General features: G+C 37.1%; 1 protein-coding gene across 1 annotated transcript in view; it reads right to left on the bottom strand.

Annotated features, from left to right (window-relative positions):
- Positions 1-5,649, bottom strand: part of DPP10 (dipeptidyl peptidase like 10) — a 1,640,795-nt gene extending 1,635,146 nt beyond the window's left edge. Inside the window, exon 1 of the mRNA XM_027562155.1 lies at positions 5,345-5,649. Within this exon, the coding sequence (XP_027417956.1) occupies positions 5,345-5,404 (60 nt within the window). The 5' untranslated portion in view covers positions 5,405-5,649. The remainder of the gene's footprint in view (positions 1-5,344) is intronic.
- Positions 5,650-21,663: the final 16,014 nt, after the last annotated feature.

Here is a 21,663-nt window from a genome sequence, read left to right as displayed (position 1 = left end):
TTGTTGGCTCAGGAACGCCACTTTAAGAAGCATTACTTTAACTTATTTATTCTGTGCTACAGCTGTAGAACCATACCTTTTCAGTGACAGATAGTGGTTTGTCATCATAAATGTATCATCAAGAATGTCTTTACTACCTGACCATAAGTTTCTAGAAAATGAAGTAATATTAAATATGTTCTACAATCGTTCAAATTTACCTCAAACATTCTATGACAATACTTCTTTGAAGCAGAAGTTTCCATTTAAATGCATAAATAACAAATAAAAAGAAACTTTCTATTTCTTCTGTTTTATTAAGAAAAAAGGCCAGCAAAATACAAAAATGGGCCAATTATTATAATATCATCACTCTTTACTAAAAAGAAAATAGAAACCCCTTAATACTTTCTTATAAAACAGTTTAATTGACATTTATTTAAGAAAAAAGTATCCTATAATCTTTTAAAATTTAAATTCTTGGCAATAAATTGAACCTGAAAATGACTATGATTGCTTATCAACAGAATTTCTAACTTGTGGTCCAATTCGTGTTTATCATAGTCTGTGATTTTTGTCTAAGCATATGAGGAAGCTGTGTCAGAATAATTAAAAAGAGGTAGACCATTTCTAACAGTGATGAAAAAAATTCTCACACACAATATATTTCATTCAAATTTTCTGTAAGTCTTCTCGTCTGGCTTCTTCAAATATGATCACTTAAGACAATGACCCATTCTCCTAATGGTGAAAAAAAAATAAGTTCCTTGCCAAGTGGAACTGTAGGGCTCACTGAATACAGATGATAACTTTTCCTTTAGTGTGTCTAAGTCTGTGTTGAGAGCATAATTTAATAAACTTTCTTTCTTTTTATCCCTTATGACTAAAGTCCTTAGGATTAAGGCCAAAATCGATCTCAAAGACAAGATACAACTCAGAAGTCTATTATAATCTTTGCACTTAGAATTACACAAAATAGTAAAACTGGGAGGCTACATTTTTCATATTGTGATGACTTAAGAATATTTTTTTCTTAGATGCTTTTGAATTTTTAACATTTTAAAAATTCAAATAATTTGGATATTTAATTATGAAATATTCTTTAAGATTAAATTGCAATACCAACTCAAGTACCATGTGAAATACAGATGAGGTGTCCATCCTTGAAGCACAGGGTATGGAATTAACAACCATAAAGATGCCAGTTGGTACCATTCCAAGCCAGATGAACCATGCCAACTCATCACAATGCCACACTCCAAAATTTTCAATTTACTAAACACAGAAATCATTTTCTAACCACATACATCCTTAAGTCCACAGATTTAACAACAAAAAAATTTTTCATTAAATTTTCATTCTGTCCTACTTTATTTTATACCCTGTTTCTTATAGCATAATTTAAACTGGGGCTGTGGTTTACAGGTAGTAGGGGAGAAAGTATTTACTAGTATAATAACATTTTAATATTACAATATAAAAAGACAGCCAAAATTATGAAAAGAGTTTACCTGTTCATAGATGTTCTACTTCCAAGGCAATGAAAATCCTAAATACTCATTCAAATATATTTTGCAAAATGTTTCAGCTACTCCAGCAGGAATAGAATGAAATTAAGATTTTTAGGCCTTGAGATCCTTTTCTATGTAGGACTAGGAACCTGGGTTTGAAGGTATCAGTAGAATAAACCAGGCAAGTCTTGGAGAGAGGAAAGGGAAAGAGAGAGACTGATATGAAAGGCTCATGGATGGGAAAAATAAGGTAATACTGTGTACTGCATTTGGAAGTTACCGTAATAAAACATACATAATTCTTGACCTGGGAATCACCAACCCTAGATAATTTATGCACAACTTCTAACTTTTAAAGAAGGATGGAGTATTTCTTTTACTACTCTTAAACATAGATAGATGTTAGATTTATATTAAAATATAAAAGAATTTTTAAAATCTTTCACACTTTTTAGGCAAAGTTCTAAATTTACTCTTCCACTGCGGGGGGAAAGGCAAATCAAGTCCAGAGATTTGGCTGGGAGATTTGATTTGCTTTCAGTGTAGTCCAGAGAAGGCAAAATAAGGAAGAAAAAAACAAGTTTGTTGCCCAAGGTGGGGATAATTCTTTAGAAATCAAATTTATAATAAGCCAAGATTAAATCTGTATTTAGCATTCCCAGATAGTCTTTGAAAATTTTCCATTACAAATCTCACAGTGAAAGATCTTTTTAGAGTGCTGCTATACAGACGGTAAGGTTTGCAATCATTTTAGGAAAAGCTTTACTGCTTTGCAAGTTCTAAAATGGGAGAGGACTTTATGAGTGCATTGTATTCCACATTCCATCCAGAGTGATCTGAGAACCTGCCTAGCACCATTATTTGACTTCCTCTGCTCTATTCTCTCTTATCTTTTTTGACTGTAAGAAAACACCTGCTCAAGCACATCAGGAAAACTGTCTTGACTGGTTGAGTTGGAGAATGGCCAGAATGGCAAAGACAAATGTCCAGGCACCTGAATAACGCTGACCATTTTATCTCATTTTGACTCCTCCGAATCCCCTTTTCTCCAACTCTGTTACTACCATGACCACAAATAGTTTTCACTAGCAATAGTTGCCAGATTTGACCCATTGCACATATCATTGTTTTTTTAAATACTTCTAGTAGGGAAAAATACACACACACAAACACACATACACACTTGTTCTTTCTCCACATACACATTTTGGCCTTTAAAGCTATTTTTAGCCAATTCAATTCATTTTTGTTCATTCCCACTGCTTTCTTTTAGAAATGGTTAAACTATCAAGAGAAGGAACAGCCAGAATTTACTATACTGACAATGAAGAACAGCTGCCTACAGGTTTATTACACTGAACTATGCAGGGATAGTCCCTAGAGGTTTTAGAATTTCAAAGTGCAACAGTTTACAAATTCTTAAGTATTTGGATATTTCTAGAGCCCCAACTGGGTCATGTATCATTATCTACAGGCCAGCTAGATTTCATAAGTGAGTTTTATTGCAAAGTTTCAGATAGTAACTTTAAAAGTGAACAAAAATTAACTCTGAAAAACCATGCTGTAAACAAAACAAAATAGATTCCAGAGGTTCAGAGTCCTTTGAGCCTCAGTATTTCATAACTTCCCAAAAACCTCTCCTCTTATGGTTTCTCTTTAGGTTTTTACTGCCTTTTGTTCATAGGCTAATGCATTACCTAAATATAGATAGCCATTTTAGTATAAATTCCAAAAGCCATAAATGTTTCATAATTGAGCATATAATTTGAAGTAAGAAAGCTTTTCCACTTACTGTTGCAAATTGGAAAATACTCAAGTAATTACTCCCTTAATAGTTCAATGCTTGTAACTATATATATACTTTAGGAACATCACAAGTATCTTTTGCTCCCCAGAGTAATATCAAGGGGGGAGGGGCACAAAACAACTTCACTTGTCCAATTAACCAAATCACCCAGAGGTTTGATTCAAGATTTCTTAATGAATTCAAGATTCATTAATCCATTAATATAATACTCTGCTAAGTGGTGGGTTGTCCAGTTTTCATGATGCTTTTCACTTCAATTCAATGGCTGCAGTTAGAATGAAAAACCAGCATCTGCAAGATCAGCAAGATGATGCAAAACCTTACACTAGATGCAATTTTTTTTCTGTCTCCACAGTTTGTCTGAGGGCAGTCAATGCCAGAACACCAATAGGGAAGTGATTTTCAGTCCCAGAAAGTAGCATTCACTTGCCCTTATTCAATACATAAAAGGGCAAACAAAACACTTGATTCCTATGACCTCAAACACTTAAACAGAAAGCCACCAGCCATTTTATGGTTTTCTAAACATACTCAAAGGTAGATTGCCAGATTGTAACTCTACCACACTTTAGACTACAGCACGTATTTCCCACTAGAGTTTATATATCACAGATGTGAAGTATCATATATACTGTTTGGGCATTTTTCAGTAATGGTACTCATATAATTGACATACGTGGGAACCTCACATGCAGAGAAAAACTTATCCTAAAGCTCAACATTTTATGTCTAGACTTGGACACAGTGCAGAAAATCCAATGCTGAAAAATATTACACTTTTGCAATTAGAGATGGTATAAATTATCCTGATAATTTGGATTCTTCATTATTTTAGTTAATTCTATATGTTTATTATGATAGGAGTCTATGCATCATTTGATATATCCTGGAGACTTCATTGCTTTTAAAAATAATTGCAGATAAATGGAAGAAAGTGTTCAGTTTATGGTCTATTTATCACTGGAGGACTCTGACAGAAGGTAGGTAAGTTCACAAGAAAGAGACTTATTGCTGAAAATTATATTCCTTTTATGATTGCAGTCTATGCAGTATTTTCAAAGGCCTTAAATATAACTCCCAAATAGTATAATCATAAAATGAGTCTTCTCAAATTTTGGAAACTCAACAAAAGGTATGCATTGTATGGAAATTAAAGACCACAATAATTAATTTTGATCCATCAGGCTGTCAGTTTCTTCTATAAAAGAGTTCCAGAGGAACCCATTACTCTCCCCACTACACAAATGCAAAGTACTTACACAGATAGTAATCTAATAAAGATAAATGGCAAGATAAGAGTAAATTCTTCAGTAGAAACCTGATTATTTATAAGTCCTCATGACCATCCCAAATAAGACAAGGAAAATGACATAATAATGAAACAGAACAGTAAAATTCTGAGTTGATCCTTTTCATTTAACCATGTCAGAAAAAGACTCAAATTTAAAACAAGCACCTGTCTTAAACAGTGTCTCCAATCACCTTACTGTTTCTGAGTTGTATGGTGGCATATATAAGGACATACATTTTTATACTTCCTCTAAACTCTTTTACACACTTTATAGTCACTTTAGTATAACTACCAGTTCAACGCTCAAATGAAGGATGCACTTTTCTTTGGAAAGAATGAGAAGTTCCAAATCCATATGACAATGAAACACTGTAAGAAAGTCTGTATTCAATTTAATATCATATGTTTCCAGCAGTTTGCAAATCCTACACCAGTTCCATCAAGAAAAACTGACATAGATCAGAAACTCTTCTAGAGGCTCACTAAACTTTGTTTCTGAAATACACCGTTGATAGATTCTAAGTCAAAAAAAGCCAAAGTCATCAAGGCAAAACAGTTATTTAGTGCAAACTACTCTCTCTATCCCACATACATATGCAAATGAACCAAAAACTACTCAGATCCACCTTCAATTCAACTCAAACCAACTAGGTATCACCACTGTCAGTGCCCTGCCATACCAATGCACATGTTTGAGGTAAATGAATAAATCTACATTCGCAGAAGCAGAGAGAAGAAAGAAAACCTGGGTCCTACCTTGATTGTTTTCGAGGGCTGACACTTGATGTGATGGGACACGCTGGCAGTTTGGTTCATGTTTCAGGACCCTGGACAGTGCACGATCCCAGGTGGAGTTCCACGATGAACTGGAGATCAGTTCTCCTTTACTGGACTTCAGCTGGGGCTGCTGCTGTTGCTGTTGCTACTGCTGTTGCTTCTGCTGCTGCTGCTTCTGCTGCTTTCTCACTCCGGAGGCTGAAACGCTGTCAGATTGGAGGGATCTGTATCTCACTTAGCCCTAAAAAAAGCATTCACTTGGTTCATCAGTCTCAAAGCTCTTGGCGATATGGAATAGAAAACTAAAGACTGTTTCAATTCACTTGCACTGTACCTTTTCAGTACTGAGATGTGACAGCTTCACAGTACAGCCAATGATCTTGGCTCTCACTCTCTTTTCAAAGGGATGAATACCAGAAAACGTACAGAAATCAATTGCAGTACCACAGTTTAAAGGGATATTCTCAACTCCCCTAATTCTAACCAGTTAATGCTTTGTTTTTAGCGTGAACTAAATCTTTCTTCTTTTTTTTTTTCTCTGTATCCCTCTCCTGATTTTTTAAACCATAATTCATTCTCATTCTGATACTAAATCTTACTTCTTTCAGGGTAGCGTGTGAAATCAAACCATCAGTAAATGCTGAAAAGGACCTGTTGCCTAATTTAAGATTGGAGGTTTATATATCTGTATGGTAAAGGACTGGCATTCTCTACCCATATTTAAGAAATTCTGCAGTAACAGTCAGCCAAGACACTGAATCTTCTGTAAGCAGGAAGAAAGCCTATGATATATAAGAAAAGTTTTCAAATACAATAGCTATTGGATGTCATGCCAAAGCAAGAAAATGGTTTCTTTTTTCCTTTTGTTTTTATGTTTAACCATCTATTTCCCTGATGCCATATTTGTTTTTATTTCTTGGGACAGACTAGTATTGAACTCATGCCTGTCTAACTTCCCACATAGTTACCTTTCTGTTCCAAAGAACACTCTAGGCAAATATATTGTAAATAGTTATGACAAAAAGTTTCTCTAGAGTCACCAGTCTCAATTGTCACATCAGTGCTAAGATGAATTTATCCTAATTAGAAGTGAGAGATCCAGCAGGGTTGACTTAATGGAGGAAATTATTTTCCAACATGTATTATAAAGTATTAGATGTGACCTAGGCTGAGTCTGTATGTCTCATGTATTTTTGAAGATCAACACTTTTATTCATCAAAAATATATCCTGCTGGTGAAATGCCAAGTTTATAAAATTAAACTGCATGAAGCTTTCAAGAAGCTTTATGACTAGGCCCAGAACATTACAGATAAACTCTCTAGTATAAAATAAATAAACTAAAAAGTTTTGTGACATAATTTAATTTCTACTTGATTTAAAAATACATTTCTTTTTCTGTAATGGAAAGGGGATCTAAATATTCTGTACAGGAGTCTACAGATGTGTGAAGATGCCCAAGTTGCAGAGACTGATAGTTCTTGGGCACACTGGAGATAAAGATTTGACTTAATCAAGATCAGACACTAAATCAGAAAGGTTCATGGCAGGAGTATTAAAGAAATTAATGAAATATTGGGCAAAAGGATGGAGCCTATAGGGAACTGGCCAAGGCCATGTCCAAGAATCTGGGGTACCAGTATTAAGGCATCACATTGGGCACAACCAAAGGACCAAGAAATCTTGTGATTCACAGTTTAATATTTTAAATCATAAGTTTGACCATCTTTGTGGCTTACATTATATTTTTTATTGCATAGGATGTTTTAATAATCCATAAATTAAAGAATTTATGTTAAAATTTTCAAACATTTTGAATTTGAAAATAATTTTTAAATATATTTGTGGGATATAGCCAAATCAGTATTTAGAAGGAATTGTTTATATTAGAAATGCAAAAGGTCACAAAATTAACAATTAATAAGTTAAATGATCTCAAGGAGTTAAAGAATGGTAAAAAATAAGATCAAATACAGTATAGGGGAGAAAATAATGAAAAGAAGGGAAGAAGTTAATGAAGTGATAAACAATACAAAGTGTATGACCCAGTGGACAAACCCACAAACCCTTAAACATGCAGTTAGCAGGGTTGATAATCTTTGAAGAATTGATGATCCCATACAAGTAGGGTTGACAGCTCCTCTTTCTTAGATGATACTTGGTAACTAGATATCTGAGGAAACTTTGAGCCTAATTATCTAGGTAGTTCAGGGAGAATGGGAGTTGGGGGTGATGGAGGCATCTGGAAGGGCAGGGTGTAAATTCAGACCACATTGGAGAACTTCATCCACATTGGAGAACTATACAGTATGGTTAATAACCATCAATACCTCAAGGACTCTTAATCAAGGACAATGAGAGAGTCAACACTTACATGTTTACCACAAAGAAGGCACGGGAAGCTCAATTTAACCACTATAGTCACATAAGACTCCACTCCTTTCCCTCCTTTCTTCAAAACTGTCTTCCATCCCCATATAGATGGCAGTTAGAATATAAAAAAATACACTGGCATTACCATCTACAGGTAAGTGGCCAGGACCTACCTTAAATCCTTTTCCAATGCTGAATCTTACAAACAAAATAAAAAAGCTCACATTAAGAGAAAAGGGTGACTGGTATATATCACACACTCCCTTTCCATTTCTCCCAGCCTATACTATATCAAACATCAAGTCCAAAGAAAAATCAATCACTCTGAACAAAATATATGACTGAAGTCTCATTTGGGGTATAGTTTTCCATTTCAGTTACATTGCTTTTTTAATGAATTAAAAAAATTAAAACCATTCAGTTCAGTCAGTTCAGTTCAGTCTCTCAGTCATGTCCGACTCTTTGTGACCCCATGAATCGCAGCACGCCAGGCCTCCCTGTCCATCACCAACTCCTGGAGTTCACTCAAACTATTATCCATCGAGTCAGTGATGCCATCCAGCCATCTCATCCTCTGCCTTCCCTTTTTCCTCCTGCCCCCAATGCCTCCCAGCATCAGGGTCTTTTCCAATGAGTCAACTCTTCGCATGAGGTAGCCAAAGTATTGGAGTTTCAGCTTCAGCATCAGTCCTTCCAATAAACACCCAGGACTGATCTCCTTTAGGATAGACTGGTTGGATCTCCTTGCAGTCCAAGGGACTCTCAAGAGTCTTCTCCAACACCACAGTTCAAAAGCATCAATTCTTCGGTACTCAGCCTTCTTCACAGCCCAACTCTTACATCCATACATGACTACTGTAAAAACCATAGTCTTGACTAGATGGACCTTTCTTGGCAAAGTAATATATCTGCTTTTCAATGTGCTATCTAGGTGGTCATAACTTTCCTTCCAAGGAGTAAGCGTCTTTTAATTTCATGGCTGCAGTCACCATCTGCAGTGATTTTAGACCCCAGAAAAATAAAGTCTGACACTGTTTCCACTGTCTCCCCATCTATTTCCCATGAAGTGATGAGACCAGATGCCATGATCTTCGTTTTCTGAATGTGGAGCTTTACTCCAAATTTTTCCCTCTCCTCTTTCACTTTCATCAAGAAGCTTTTTAGTGCCTCTTCACTTTCTGCCATAAGGGTGGTGTCATCTGCATATCTGAGGTTACTGATATTTCTCCCAGCAATCTTGATTTCAACTTGTGCTTCTTCCAGTCCAGCATTTCTCATGATGTACTCTGTATATAAGTTAAATAAGCAGGGTGACAATATACAGCCTTGATGTACTCCTTTTCCTATTTGGAACTACTGTAATTTTTTAAAAATTTCTATTTCAAATGTATAGATTTTTAACAATTTTGTGAAATCTTCTATCTTAATATGTTGAATTGGAATTACTACCAGAAAAAAAATAGAGATTTTTAAAAATTTAGCCAAGTGTTAGAAAACTATTAGTACTGATTAATAAAGATAAAAATTCATATATAATTATTGTAATTGGGATATATATGGTTAAATAAGTTCAGTGTGAAAACAGCTATAAAGTTTCATAAGTTTTTCACATGGTAGGATTTTTTTTTAATGTTTAGATCTATTCAGAAAACACTACACAGTGAATCATAGTGAACTAGAAACTTTAGGAAATTTAATCCAAAAGACCACTTTCAAATTTAACACTAGCAATAATCATATAAAAATATGCTATTTTCAGATTCCACAGTTCATGGCAAAGTAGAGGTGAATCCCTTCCACCCTCCTCACCAAATAATAAGGAAGATGGCTACAAATTTTAGAAAATATAACCCATGATAGTCCTTAAACAGCCATTGTTTGATCTGGGAAATGGAAATCTAGAAGTGACCTAAGGCAAATATCCCTTTAGCAAAAATATTATCTTACTATCAAATATGATGTCACTGCCTTCTCTCTCTTTAGTTCATATCCTGTTATATCTATTCCTAACCAGCTGGTCACAGTGATGATCTACTAATTGAAAACTTAGGCAATACCAAGTCTTTATCAATGAGAATGGTATTCAAAAGTATATTAAACTGTTTCTTTGATATTTGGATTTCACTACAGGGGCTTCCCTGGTGGCTCAGACAGTAAAGAATCTACCTGCAACGCAGGAAACCCAGGTTCCATCCCTGGGTCAGGAAGATTCCCTGTAGAAGAGAATGGCTACCCACTCCAGTATTCTTTCTGGGAGAATTCCATGGACAGAGGAGCCTGGCGGGCAACAGTCCATGGGGTTGCAAGAATCAGACAAGACTGAGCGACTAACACTTTCACTTTCATTTTTCATAGAAAATCCAAGTTTCTAAATAACCATAAAGAAAATCACCTCCTCATCTTAACACCCACTCTGTTATGTCCCAGAGTTCTGCTTACCTGTCCACAGACTGATTTGCATTGCTTGCTAGAATCGGAATGCAATGTCAAATCATCAGCTTCATTGGCCTGGAATGTAAGGGTACCTAATTTCAGCTTGCTTCTTCTTTCTTCATAAATGTAATATGCTTCTTATATCTGCTCAACTTCAGATTGTTTCCTAAATTCTTTCAGGTTGATGTCAGTGGCCTCATTCTGGCCTTTAAGAATTGATCTTTCCTAGGAACCAGCAACGGAGAAGGTAATGGCACCCCACTCCAGTACTCTTGCCTGGAAAATCCCATGGATGGAGGAAGCTGGTAGGCTGTAGTCCATGGGGTCACTAAGAGTCGGACACGACTGAGCGACTTCCCTTTCACTTTTCACTTTCATGCGTTGGAGAAGGAAATGGCAACCCACTCCAGTGTTCTTGCCTGGAGAATCCCAGGGACAGGGGAGCCTGGTGGGCTTCCGCCTATGGGGTCGCACAGAGTCGGACATGACTGAAGCGACTTAGCGGCAGCAGCAGCAGCAGGAACCAGCGAATCAGTCAAGATAGGCAAGGTTATATTGCAATAATAAATAATCTCAAAATTTTAGGGGCTTAAAATAATGAAGGCTAATTTCTCATGATGCTGTATGTCAATTGAAGATTGGCAGGGAGGTTCTTTCCAAATTAAGATAATTCAGGGTGATGGAGAGTCATCTTGGTATGAACTTCCATAATCAACAGGGCAGAAGGAAGAAAACACGGCAAATCATGCTTTCACTCAAACTTCTGCCTAATAATGAATAGCACATATTATTTCTTGCATTAAGGTGGCCAAAGCCAGTCCACGTCACACTGAAGTTTAGATAATAAGGAAGTAAACTTCCAGTATATGCCTGAAGAAAAGAGGGATCAGAAGTGAACAACCCTAATGACAAACCACAAGCTTTTTTACTGCTCTTTCTTCTATACTCAGAACCCATATATGCAGCTGATCTCAAGATGCCAGCCCATTCATATTTAAGGTTTTGCTGCCTATGATATCTCTTCATTTGGAAGAGATGATGTAGATATAAGACAGAACTTTCTTATCCTGTACATCTTGCTATCAACAGAGCTTTCACAGAATCTTTGCCCTGGTTTTTCAGGAATAGGGCACAGACCTATAATAGTCTTTGTTTGCAGGAAAATACCACAGTTGAATGTGAGGTAAGTGGTTTGATTTTCCCTGTGCTGGTAGGTAACTACAAAGGCCAGGGACGTTCGTCAGTGGCAGAGGAGGTAGGTCTGACTACATTCCAAAACACATACTCATCCATTATGCTATACCAGTAAAAGACAGTTTGTATTCTTCTAAGCATGGTAAGTCCACTAATAGAACAGTATGTGAAACTCACAATTTTTATCCTTTCAATAGGAATCATTTCAAGAACTGCTTGAAAGAACCCAAGATAGTACTATGAACTCCCAAGTAGCAATAAAATGCAAATTTATGGGGGAAAGTAACATAAATATGTAAACTTTACTTTTCTTTTATATAGCCAACTATTATATGACTGTGAAAGTATTAGTCGCTCAATGCTGTCCAACTCTTTTGTCACCCCATGGCCTGTGGCCTGCCAGGCTCCTCTGTTCATGGAATTCTCTTGGCAAGAATACTGGAGTGGGCAGCCATTTCCTTCTCCAGGGGGTCTTCCCAACCCAAGGATCGAACCGGGTCTTCCGCACTGCAGGCAGATTCTTTACCATCTGAGTCGCCAGGGAAGCCCCCATATGTCCACAATCTACCTGTCCAGAATCATGTCATATCATATTACAACTAAACAATATGTTGAAGAAATTACGAAGGTGGTAATTTAGAAAGTCATGTATGTATGTCAGTCTCATCTGAGAAGCACTTGCCTTACATTTTTGATGTATTAATGTCTTCCAATTTAAATAATGAAGCATTTTATTGTTCTCATTCAGGACAGGATGTATTGCCTAAAGCCAGATGGATGTGAGAGATTAGAACCCTTAAGTGAGATTGTTGTCTAGTCTATGCCACTGATTCTCTCAAGCTGACTCCCCATTCCCCCATTCAATAAAAACCATCACAACAGTCACTGTTTTGTTGTTCATTTAGTCAGTCACGTCTGACTGTTTGGGACCCCATGGACTGCAGCATGCCAGGCTTCCCTGTCCTTCACTATCTCTTGGAATTTGCTTAAACTCAAGTCCATCGAGTCGTTGATGCCATCCAAGTACATAATACAAATATCAGATTGACTTACACTCTTGACAGCTTTCAGCCCCCCATCCTTCATCAACCAGAGAAAAACATGAACATCTCAGAAACTATTTCTTACCCAAAGTAGAGTTCCACACCAATGAAAAGACCTAACATTATCTCTGCTAATGTTATTCAGTCCTTTGCTTTCATTTTCAATGATGACATTTATGTTTTGTAGAATAATTCTCTTTGCAAAACTGCCAGCTTAAAATATGATCCAAACCCTAAATTTATAGAATACCAAAATAAATAGCCACAATTCCCTCATGAGAGATTTCTGTAGCTCTCCTCACCTTAGTTCTCTTGTTGAAATAATTCAGCAAACAGGGACCCCAAAAGTACCATAGAAATGTCCAGTTCTATATACAGATGCTTCCCTGAATAAATAGAATACATAGAAATAAACACTGGAGGTAACTCCTCATGTAAGCGTAAAAATTTCTGCTTCTCAATTGCTGACAAATGCCTTCAATAAATTCTCTCCATGACCAAAGTCACATATCACTGTAAAGACAGAGATGCATACATAAAACTCACTGTATTATAGTTCCCCAGACACCCAGAAACAGACTTCTTCATCCAGTTCAGCTATTAGTGACAGGAGTCCCCCAAGCCACACTACTATTCTAAAGTTCCAGGACCTGACTATTTGAAGTTTGTCTACAGCTCCCTGGTCACCCATTTGTCCTTTTTCTCAATCCTTCCTGTTCTGAGGTCTATCCCAACTTGTATGACCTACAAGGAGTTCACATTTAAGACAGATAATCAATGGACACAACAAAGCAGTTATTATTGTTATAGAGAGAGCTTTGGCAAGCATTCAGACCTGGACCCCACTGCATGTCTCACACTTCCAACAAAATACGGTGGAGCCATGGATTTCCAGGACATTGTACCCTTTCTCTCATACTGTAAACAGATATTCAACTCAGGTGACTAACCTCTATGCTTGTAGCAAGAAAGAGATGCCATCACACCTGTGTTTCAGTGTTTCGCCTATTATGTAAGAGAACAAAGTGGTCACATGGAAATTTTGTTCTAGTTCAACAAAATTATTATTTAGAAGACAAGTCTTTCATAATAAATCCAAGCAGAAGTCTCAAACAAGTTAAATGCTTGTAATCTTTGGGAAGTGCAACTACAGGATCCAAATTAAAACTCCTCCTCCATCCTGGCCAATGTGTCACTCCAGGAGGATCCTAAAATCAAAGTTAAAATGACTAAGCTTGAACTTCTGCAAAAAGATTGGGAAAATGCTGATATTATCCCCTTCCTGCCAGTCCCAATCACTACATATCCTTCCATGATTATTTAAGATGCTCTCTTTCCTCTAGTTTTTTTTCCTGATTTGCCCAAATAAAGCTGAGCTCTTCCTCCTCACATTTTATCTTTACCACTTTTATGATATTAATCTACATTCTTATTTTTTTCAGTAACTTAGTTCTGTATTATTTTTATGTCATTAATTTGCCTATAAGTTCTTTGAGGGATATGATTACAACTCAAAATTCCTCATACACCATGAAATAAATACTTCAGTGAAGACTATGTACACGGAAGTTTGATAATTGACTGCTATTTAATTAATAATAAGGTAAAATCTGTTCATTAAGTTTAGCAACAAATAAGTCACATTTAACTTGGCTCAGAGCACTTTTGTGAAATGATAGACGAGATATGAGATTTCAGTGGGTCAAAAGGTGAATAAAAGGTGAGAAAATAGACATGGAGAATATAAACCATTCTTATGAAACTCAGCTGTAAAGAGAAATATGTACGTGGACAAGGTAATAGCACCATATAAATAAAAATTATTACTATTAAACCATGACATCTATATTAACTACTAAATTTTTCTTTTCTCTAAAAATATTACTAAATCTTTCTATCCTCTTCCCCTAACAAATATATCAGATATGAGTCAGCATGGGAACCAAACAGCAGATGTAGTACTGAGCTTATTAGAAATTTTAAGCAAAATACAGTGTCTGCAGTAATAGCTAAAAGGGTGCAGCAACACCAAAGAAGCTGAATTTTGTTCTAAATTTTGCAAAAAAAAAAAAAACAATTCCACGAGTTCTTCTACAGGATTCTTGCTTTTATTCTATAAAAGTTTATTGTAATTAGGTGCTAAGCTGGCTCAAAATTACTGTTAGTTCCTTTTGTGTCATAAAAAGATCCTAGAATGATGTTTCCCATTGAGAAATTTTTATACAAGGACTGCTTGAACTCTAACAGTTTCCAACACAACAGTTAAAGCATTCATTGATTGACAGAGAAAATGTGTACCTACTATGGTCTAACAATATGCTAGGCACTGACAGTTCAAAAGTGAGAAAGAGCAATCCTCTTCATTGAACTCACCTTCGAATATGGGGAAGACAAAGTCAAATGGTAGTGTCATATATGATGCAACTACCTCTAAGGTTCTGTGGACAAAAAACCTTCTGGGAGAATGTGCCACATAAGTTGAGTTGTAAAAGTTGAGACATGAAGAGCCAGGTAGGGAAGTCAAAAGAAACAGGAAACACCAATGCAGCAATTTTCAGAGGAAATCTGAGGGGATGGGGTAAAGATTACTGGTGGCAAGATCATTCTATATGAGGATGAGATTTCTATCTCCAATGATATTAGAAAGAAAGAGGCTCATGTGAAGTCAGTTGCAAGTCTTTCTCTGTATCAAGATGGGCATTTGAGTACAGGAACAGATACTATACTAAATAGAAGTTAGCATATTCTGCTGAGAATAAATGAGGCAGGGGACCCGGGTTAGAGAAGAGTAACAAAAGGTTGAAAGAGCTACAGAGAAGAATTGAGCACAAGTGGACCAAGGATAAACAAAAAGAAGGTAGGATGGGGTGGGAGATGGAAGCAGGGGTTCAGGAGGATGGGGACATATGTATTCCTGTGGCTGATTCATATTGATGTATGGCAGGAACAAACACAATATTGTAAAGCAATTATCCTCCCATAAAAATTTTATTAAAAAGATATACTAGAGAAATGCCTATTATTCAGGTCCTCCGCCCATTTTATAATTGAGTTGTTGATATAAAATCACTATGTCATACACCTGAAACTAATATTGTAAGTTGATTATACTGCCGTTTTTTTTTTTTTTTTTTTTTTTAAAGGAAAAGAAAATAAATCGTCCAATCCTCTGGCTATGAAGTAAAATGAAATGGAGACCTGTTTGTCAAAATAGGGGGGAAATAGATATAATAGAAGAATAAGGGTCCAGTTGAAAAGACCACAGCAGTAATTCCAGAGTGGTTTTGGATGAGTACCAAGGCCATCTTCGTAGAGGACCAGCACCCTGTGTGGCATGGGTTTAAAGGTCACCAGAGCTTCATGTTCTTACTCCATTTTCACTGGTGGCCTGAAATGTCCGTACTACTTATTTAGGTGCTTAAGGCATTTCAGGTCTCCCTTCAATATAAAGAAGAGCAAACACAGAGAAAGATATCAAACTGAATACATGAATTTCATTTTGCTGCCTCCAGAAAATCCACCCGATAAATAAAAAGGTATTTTTAATTACAGTAACTTCTCATAAAATTATGCTACTTACATTAATACATAATGGTATGTTATTTTGTCTCTTCAGCAAATTAACAAATGTTACTTTTTTAAATATCTCAGTTTTAATTTCCAATTAATCCACATCAATAGATATATATATATATATACATTATAAACAATAAATTATTGTTCTTTGGCTTCCCAAGTTAAAAAAAAATGTTAAGATTAAAGAGTTTTGTTCTTCAACCAAAATGTTTAAGAGTTACTAGTTTAGGAACTTCCCTGGTGATCCAGTGGCTAAAACTCCACACTCCAAAATGGGGAACCCAGGTTCAATCCCTGGTGAGAGAAGTAGATCCCACATGCTTCAACTAAAAGATCCTTCATGCTGCAACAAAAAGTGAAGATCCTGCGTGTCGCAGCTAAGACCTAGGATAGCCAACTAAAGAATTAAAAGATATATGTTAAACAGAAGAATCACTGATTTAGGGTAAGGAGCCAAGTAGATATGGGGCTCATTCAGGTTTCTTTTTTTTGATAATGGTCAGGTGTTATATAAGTGCATAACCTACTACTCATCCAGCCCCCTAGTTTATAGATGAGAAAGTTGAAATTTAAAGACAGTAAGGCAGCTAGTTAGGGTGAAGCCTGAGATGACACAGCAATGAGTGCAAAGTCAGTTTAAGAGCCTCTGTCTCTTGTCCTCTCCCCTCAAGGCCAAAGCCGCTGTTTCTGTGCCATACCGGATCCTCAACCTCAGTTTCCCCACCTGCATGTCATGTTTTATGAATGGATATTATAATGGACATGGGGTGTGTGTGTGTATGTGTGTGTGCAAAATTTTTCCAGAAACAGCCATCTTTGGCTTCCAGTTTTCACTCCTCAGAAAATTTGTCCTCATAAGCCTCTAACAAGGACAAAAAAACCCAGGTACCCATTCCTCCTAGTTAGAGCTAAAGAGGCTAGAGGTAGACATACAAACAAAACACATTTCTCTTTATGGGATTTCGAACTGGAAAGTAGAAAATATAGTCACTGTCTACTGGGAACTTAAACCAGAAAAACTGAACAGTAGGGATCGGGGCTAGGGCAACCATATCTGGCTGAGACTTGTCAAGCCCAAGAAAATGTGAACGGAAGCAGAGGATACTCAGAGAAACTCAGGGGGATAAAATGGTTCCCAATTCTCCAGTTTCTGATTCCAGGACCCTGTAAGGCCCAAAAAGGCTTCTTTATTTTGGTTTCATAAGGTTCTCTTTAATTCGTCAATATTGCTTTATCTATTTCAATTAGGTCTTCATTACTCACAACTCTGACATTATGTGAGGACAAAGGCGCTCACTCAAGTATCCCCTATCTTGGTCATGATGAAGGGCAGCTGAGGAGTGTGTGTTGAGAGCAGGCAGAGCATAGACCAAGAGCAGTGGCTAGAGCCCAGCACTCTGCAGAGAGAACAGAGATATATGTTCCAGTTGGCAATATGAGAAACCACATCAGAGATCTGTAATTTGGACCTAAAATGTAGTGGCCACTTTCACTGAAAAACTGGATTTAGATATACTGATAACACATTACAAGGTCTTCATAAACAATTATTAAATTAAAAACTGAAAGTATGACCCACTTGTTGCCAACTCTGGCTAAATGTTAACATCATCTGGAAAGCCCCTTATCCAAAACTTCTTATTCAGTTGGCCTAAGGTGAGATTCATGTAAAAGTTTTCTTTTTAAGAGCCTCCCCTCACCCGCCACCACCAACTGATGTTAGTGTGAGATGGTGAAAGCACACAAGGACCCCCGAGGAGGAACTCTATAGGAAAAAAAAAAAAAAAAAAACACAGAAATTTCTAGCTACCTGTTGTAATTCAGAAACAGAAGGTAAATGTGTTGTAAAAGAGAAAAAGACATCTTCCTGGATAAACACCTTTTTCCAACAACACAAGAGATGACTCTACACATAGACATCACCAGATGGTCAATACCAAAATCAGATTGATTATATTCTTTGCAGCCAAAGATGGAGAAGCTCTATACAGACAGCAGAAACAAGACTTGGAGCTGACTATGGCTCAGATCATCAGCTCCTTATTGCAAACTTCAGGCTTAAACTGAAGAAAGTAGGGAAAACCATTAGGCCATTCAGGTGTGACCTTAATCAAATCCCTTATGATTATACAGTGAAGGTGATGAATAGATTCAAGGGTTTAGATCTGGTAGACAGAGTGCCTGAAGGACTATGGATGGAGGTTCATAACATTGTACATGAGGCAGTGACCAAAACCATCCCAAAGAAAAAGAAATGCAAGAAGGCAAAGTGGTTGTTTGAGGAGGCTTTTCAAATAGCTGAGAAAAGAAGAAAAGCAAAAGGTAAGGGCGAAAGGGAAAGATATAACCAACTAAGTTCTAGAAATTTTTTTAAGAAGGAGCTTAAACACTGGAGCAGTCAACCAGCAAAAAGTTAAGAAAGAGTGTCAAATCAATGAGAATTCCAAAGAGGAAAACACTAGAAAGAATGGAGAAAGTAGCTGTGCTAGCAACTCAAGTAATATCAGGTAATAAAGTATTTTCATCAGGATATGGCTGAAATGTCAGAAACAATGCAACCCCCATTACAGACTAGTGTTTATTGTTTTTGAAAGCTCCTTCTCAAGCGTTATGTTAAATGTGCTTGAAAATAGCAAGGGAATCATATGGGATGTGGCTCTGACTTCTGGTTTATAGGGACTCAAACCCTAGTAAATGTAACATTATCTTTTAAAATATGGTTCTGATATGATGGGGCCTTCTCAAACATAAGAATTTTACATGCACCCACACACACAAAGGCATAAGACTTTGGACAGTTGTTACTGGTATCAACTAAAAGTGATCTTATTTACAAAGCAGAAATACAGACACAGAGGTAGAGAACAAAGGTGTGGATACCAAGAGGGAAAGTGGGGCTGGGATGAATTGGGAGGTTGAGATTGACACATATACACTATTGATACTGTGTATAAAATAGATAACTAATGAGAACCTACTATATAACTCAGGGAACTCTACTCAATGCTCTGTGGTGACCTAAATGGGAAGGAAATCCAAAAAGGAGATAAATGTATACACATAGCTGATTCACTTTGCTGTGCAGTAGAACCTTAACACAACGATGTAAAGCAACTATATTCCAATAAAAAAAATTAATAAAATTTAAAAATAAAAGCTTTGTGTTCATCCACAAGAAGGTGTGGCACTTAAGGTCAATGAAACAATGATTAAAATCTCTACCCCTACCCAGCCAGGGATAAGAGGGGTCTTAGATTCCAGGCAAATCTCTTCACTATCTTTGGCTCACCAGACAAAGTCTGCAGAATGATACAGAGTCTGCAGTTCACCTTTTTTATACCTAAAGACATAGAAGATGATGGGGCTCCAAAGTAAACCTCAAAACACACTGATTCTGCATTTATGGGGCCAAGGAGATAGGGAACATAAAGTGGACTTAAAACAGCATATTGTGATCAGATTTTCAGTTGTTCTGTGTCACTGGGAATGGCAGAGTAAAAAGAACAGCCCTGATATCAATAATGAATGTCTACCTGAGAACTCCAGTAAGCTATAAGGATTAAATAACACTGAGGAAGAAAGGCAAAGTCTAGAAGACACTTTCTCTCTTGCTCTCTCTCTCTGGCAAAATGCCCAGGCCATTTGGTTTTTCTTTGCTTCACTTCCATGCCAGCCTACCCTCACCTCCATAGAAATCTGTTCAAATGGCAGGGTAATTGAGATCTTATAGGAGTTAAAAAAATTATTTCAAGTCTTTGAATTTCTCTCTGGCCAAAATACATAACTTGAAAGTTGAGGAATCCATCCTTCATGCTATTTCATATCCAGATGTGGACTCCCTATTGATTAGAAGATAGCAGAAAATGAAATAAACTTCCATGGTGTCACAACTATGAATCTCCCAGAACATACAGCACTTTGTACATGTGACTTATAGGAACCATACAAGATCTGCCGAGTAAAACTCATTTTACAAATGAATAATTTGAGACTCTGAGAGGTTAATGTGCCTGAGGATTTGTAAACATCAGAGCTGCTAAACTCCAGAGAAAGTATCGAAACCCAGTTCTGTTTGGCACCAAAACCTTCTCCATTATTCAGGTTTTTTATCAGTGGACAGCAAATCAGAGTGAATTTCCCAGCATCACTTTCTCCTCACCATTGTTTGGTGCTGACATGTGATAGAAGATTAATCTAGGTTGGTTGAATGAAAGCGTCAGTGACCCTTGACACTGAGATATGACCCCCAAAAAGCAGGTAAGTTGCAGGAAGAAGACGATCACAAGACCACAGAGTGAAAACCTCCTAGACTTCCATGAATGGTTTTGCCTGAATGCCAGCCCACCTGGTTGAAGTGCTGCACCAGTCACTTTGGCAGGTATCCTGCAGTTTGTCTCAGCTGTCTTTTGGCTTTTTGAGACAGCAAATAATGGTGCTTTTAACTTGAAAATCTGCTACCAATAAATAAGCCCTGGTTGAGAAATGTAGCTACTCAACTAGTATTGTTGCTGGATTACAAAATTTTAGAACAGATTTGGTTGTTGTCTGTGTCTGCAATTTATCTAACAAGGACAGGGAAACTGCAGAGGGAGCTTTGGTTGAATGTTTCAGAGTGTTTTAATCCACAAAGCTTAATTTCCACAGTGCTCCCAGCACAGAGAAGCCTCTGCAACCCTGATGTATTCAGCAGTAGCAGTTTGTCCTGCCCCTGCTCTTCAGTCCCTAGGGTTTTTTCTCTTCCTTTTCTTTTTAACATTTGATTTTGTAGTAGGTTATAACTGATTAACAATGCTGTGAACAGGTGAACAATGCTTCATTTCAGGTGAACAGTGAAGGAACTCAGCTGTATATATACATGCATCCATTCTCCCCCAAACTCCCCTCCCCTCCAGATTACTACATAACACTGAGCAGAGTTCCCTGTGTCATAGAGAAAGTACTTGTTGAAAAGATGGAGTGAAGGGATAGTCTGGCAGTCTGGAATGGGCATGTACATACTGTTATATTTTAAATGGATAACTAACAAGCACCTACTCTTACTCTTTCTTTACATCCATCCGCTTGTCCCATTCCTCTCAGCCTAGGTGCTGGAATGTTTTTCCCCTTTCAAGAAGAAAATAGTCAAAAAACTTAACAATGGGTTTAATGTCTCTTCCTTTTGTCTAACATTAGCTAGGTGTTCTCTTTGCCCCCGGACCTCTTCCTGTCCAGACAGATGCAGTCACCAGAGGCAAAGCCACAGGGAAATGTCCTTCAAGTAGAGAAGTATTTCAATACTGGGAGACTCATGATAATGCATACTGGTTGAATATCAGTCCTGTCTTTTCCAAAACTAGATAGAGGCTGCCACTATCTATGTGGATCTATTCTGTCCTCCCTTTTCCTTTTTTGCTACTCCTCTTTTTTCAAAACTGAGCTTGTTAAGAATATATCACTCCTCTGCTTTCTTTTTTACAGAAGCTAGAGTGCTTTTATATTATACAATCCTTGGACCAAGGGAGGTACTCAGAATGAACCGGTGTTATGGGAATTGGAGGCATAAGCTCTGGTGAGGTTACACACTTCTGTGCAGGATAACCTGGATGAATATGTCAGGAACTGGTCTTCATTTACCCTTTTCCTACCCTTGCAAGGAATTACCGTGTTTCAGCTATCTATAGAAACTGGCAACATTCTTGAT

This window comes from Bos indicus x Bos taurus, chromosome 2 (genome assembly GCF_003369695.1).
Source record: "Bos indicus x Bos taurus breed Angus x Brahman F1 hybrid chromosome 2, Bos_hybrid_MaternalHap_v2.0, whole genome shotgun sequence".
Classification (NCBI taxonomy): domain Eukaryota; kingdom Metazoa; phylum Chordata; class Mammalia; order Artiodactyla; family Bovidae; genus Bos; species Bos indicus x Bos taurus.
The sequence above is the reverse complement of the archived record's forward strand: the minus strand, read 5'-3'. Positions and strand labels throughout refer to the sequence as shown.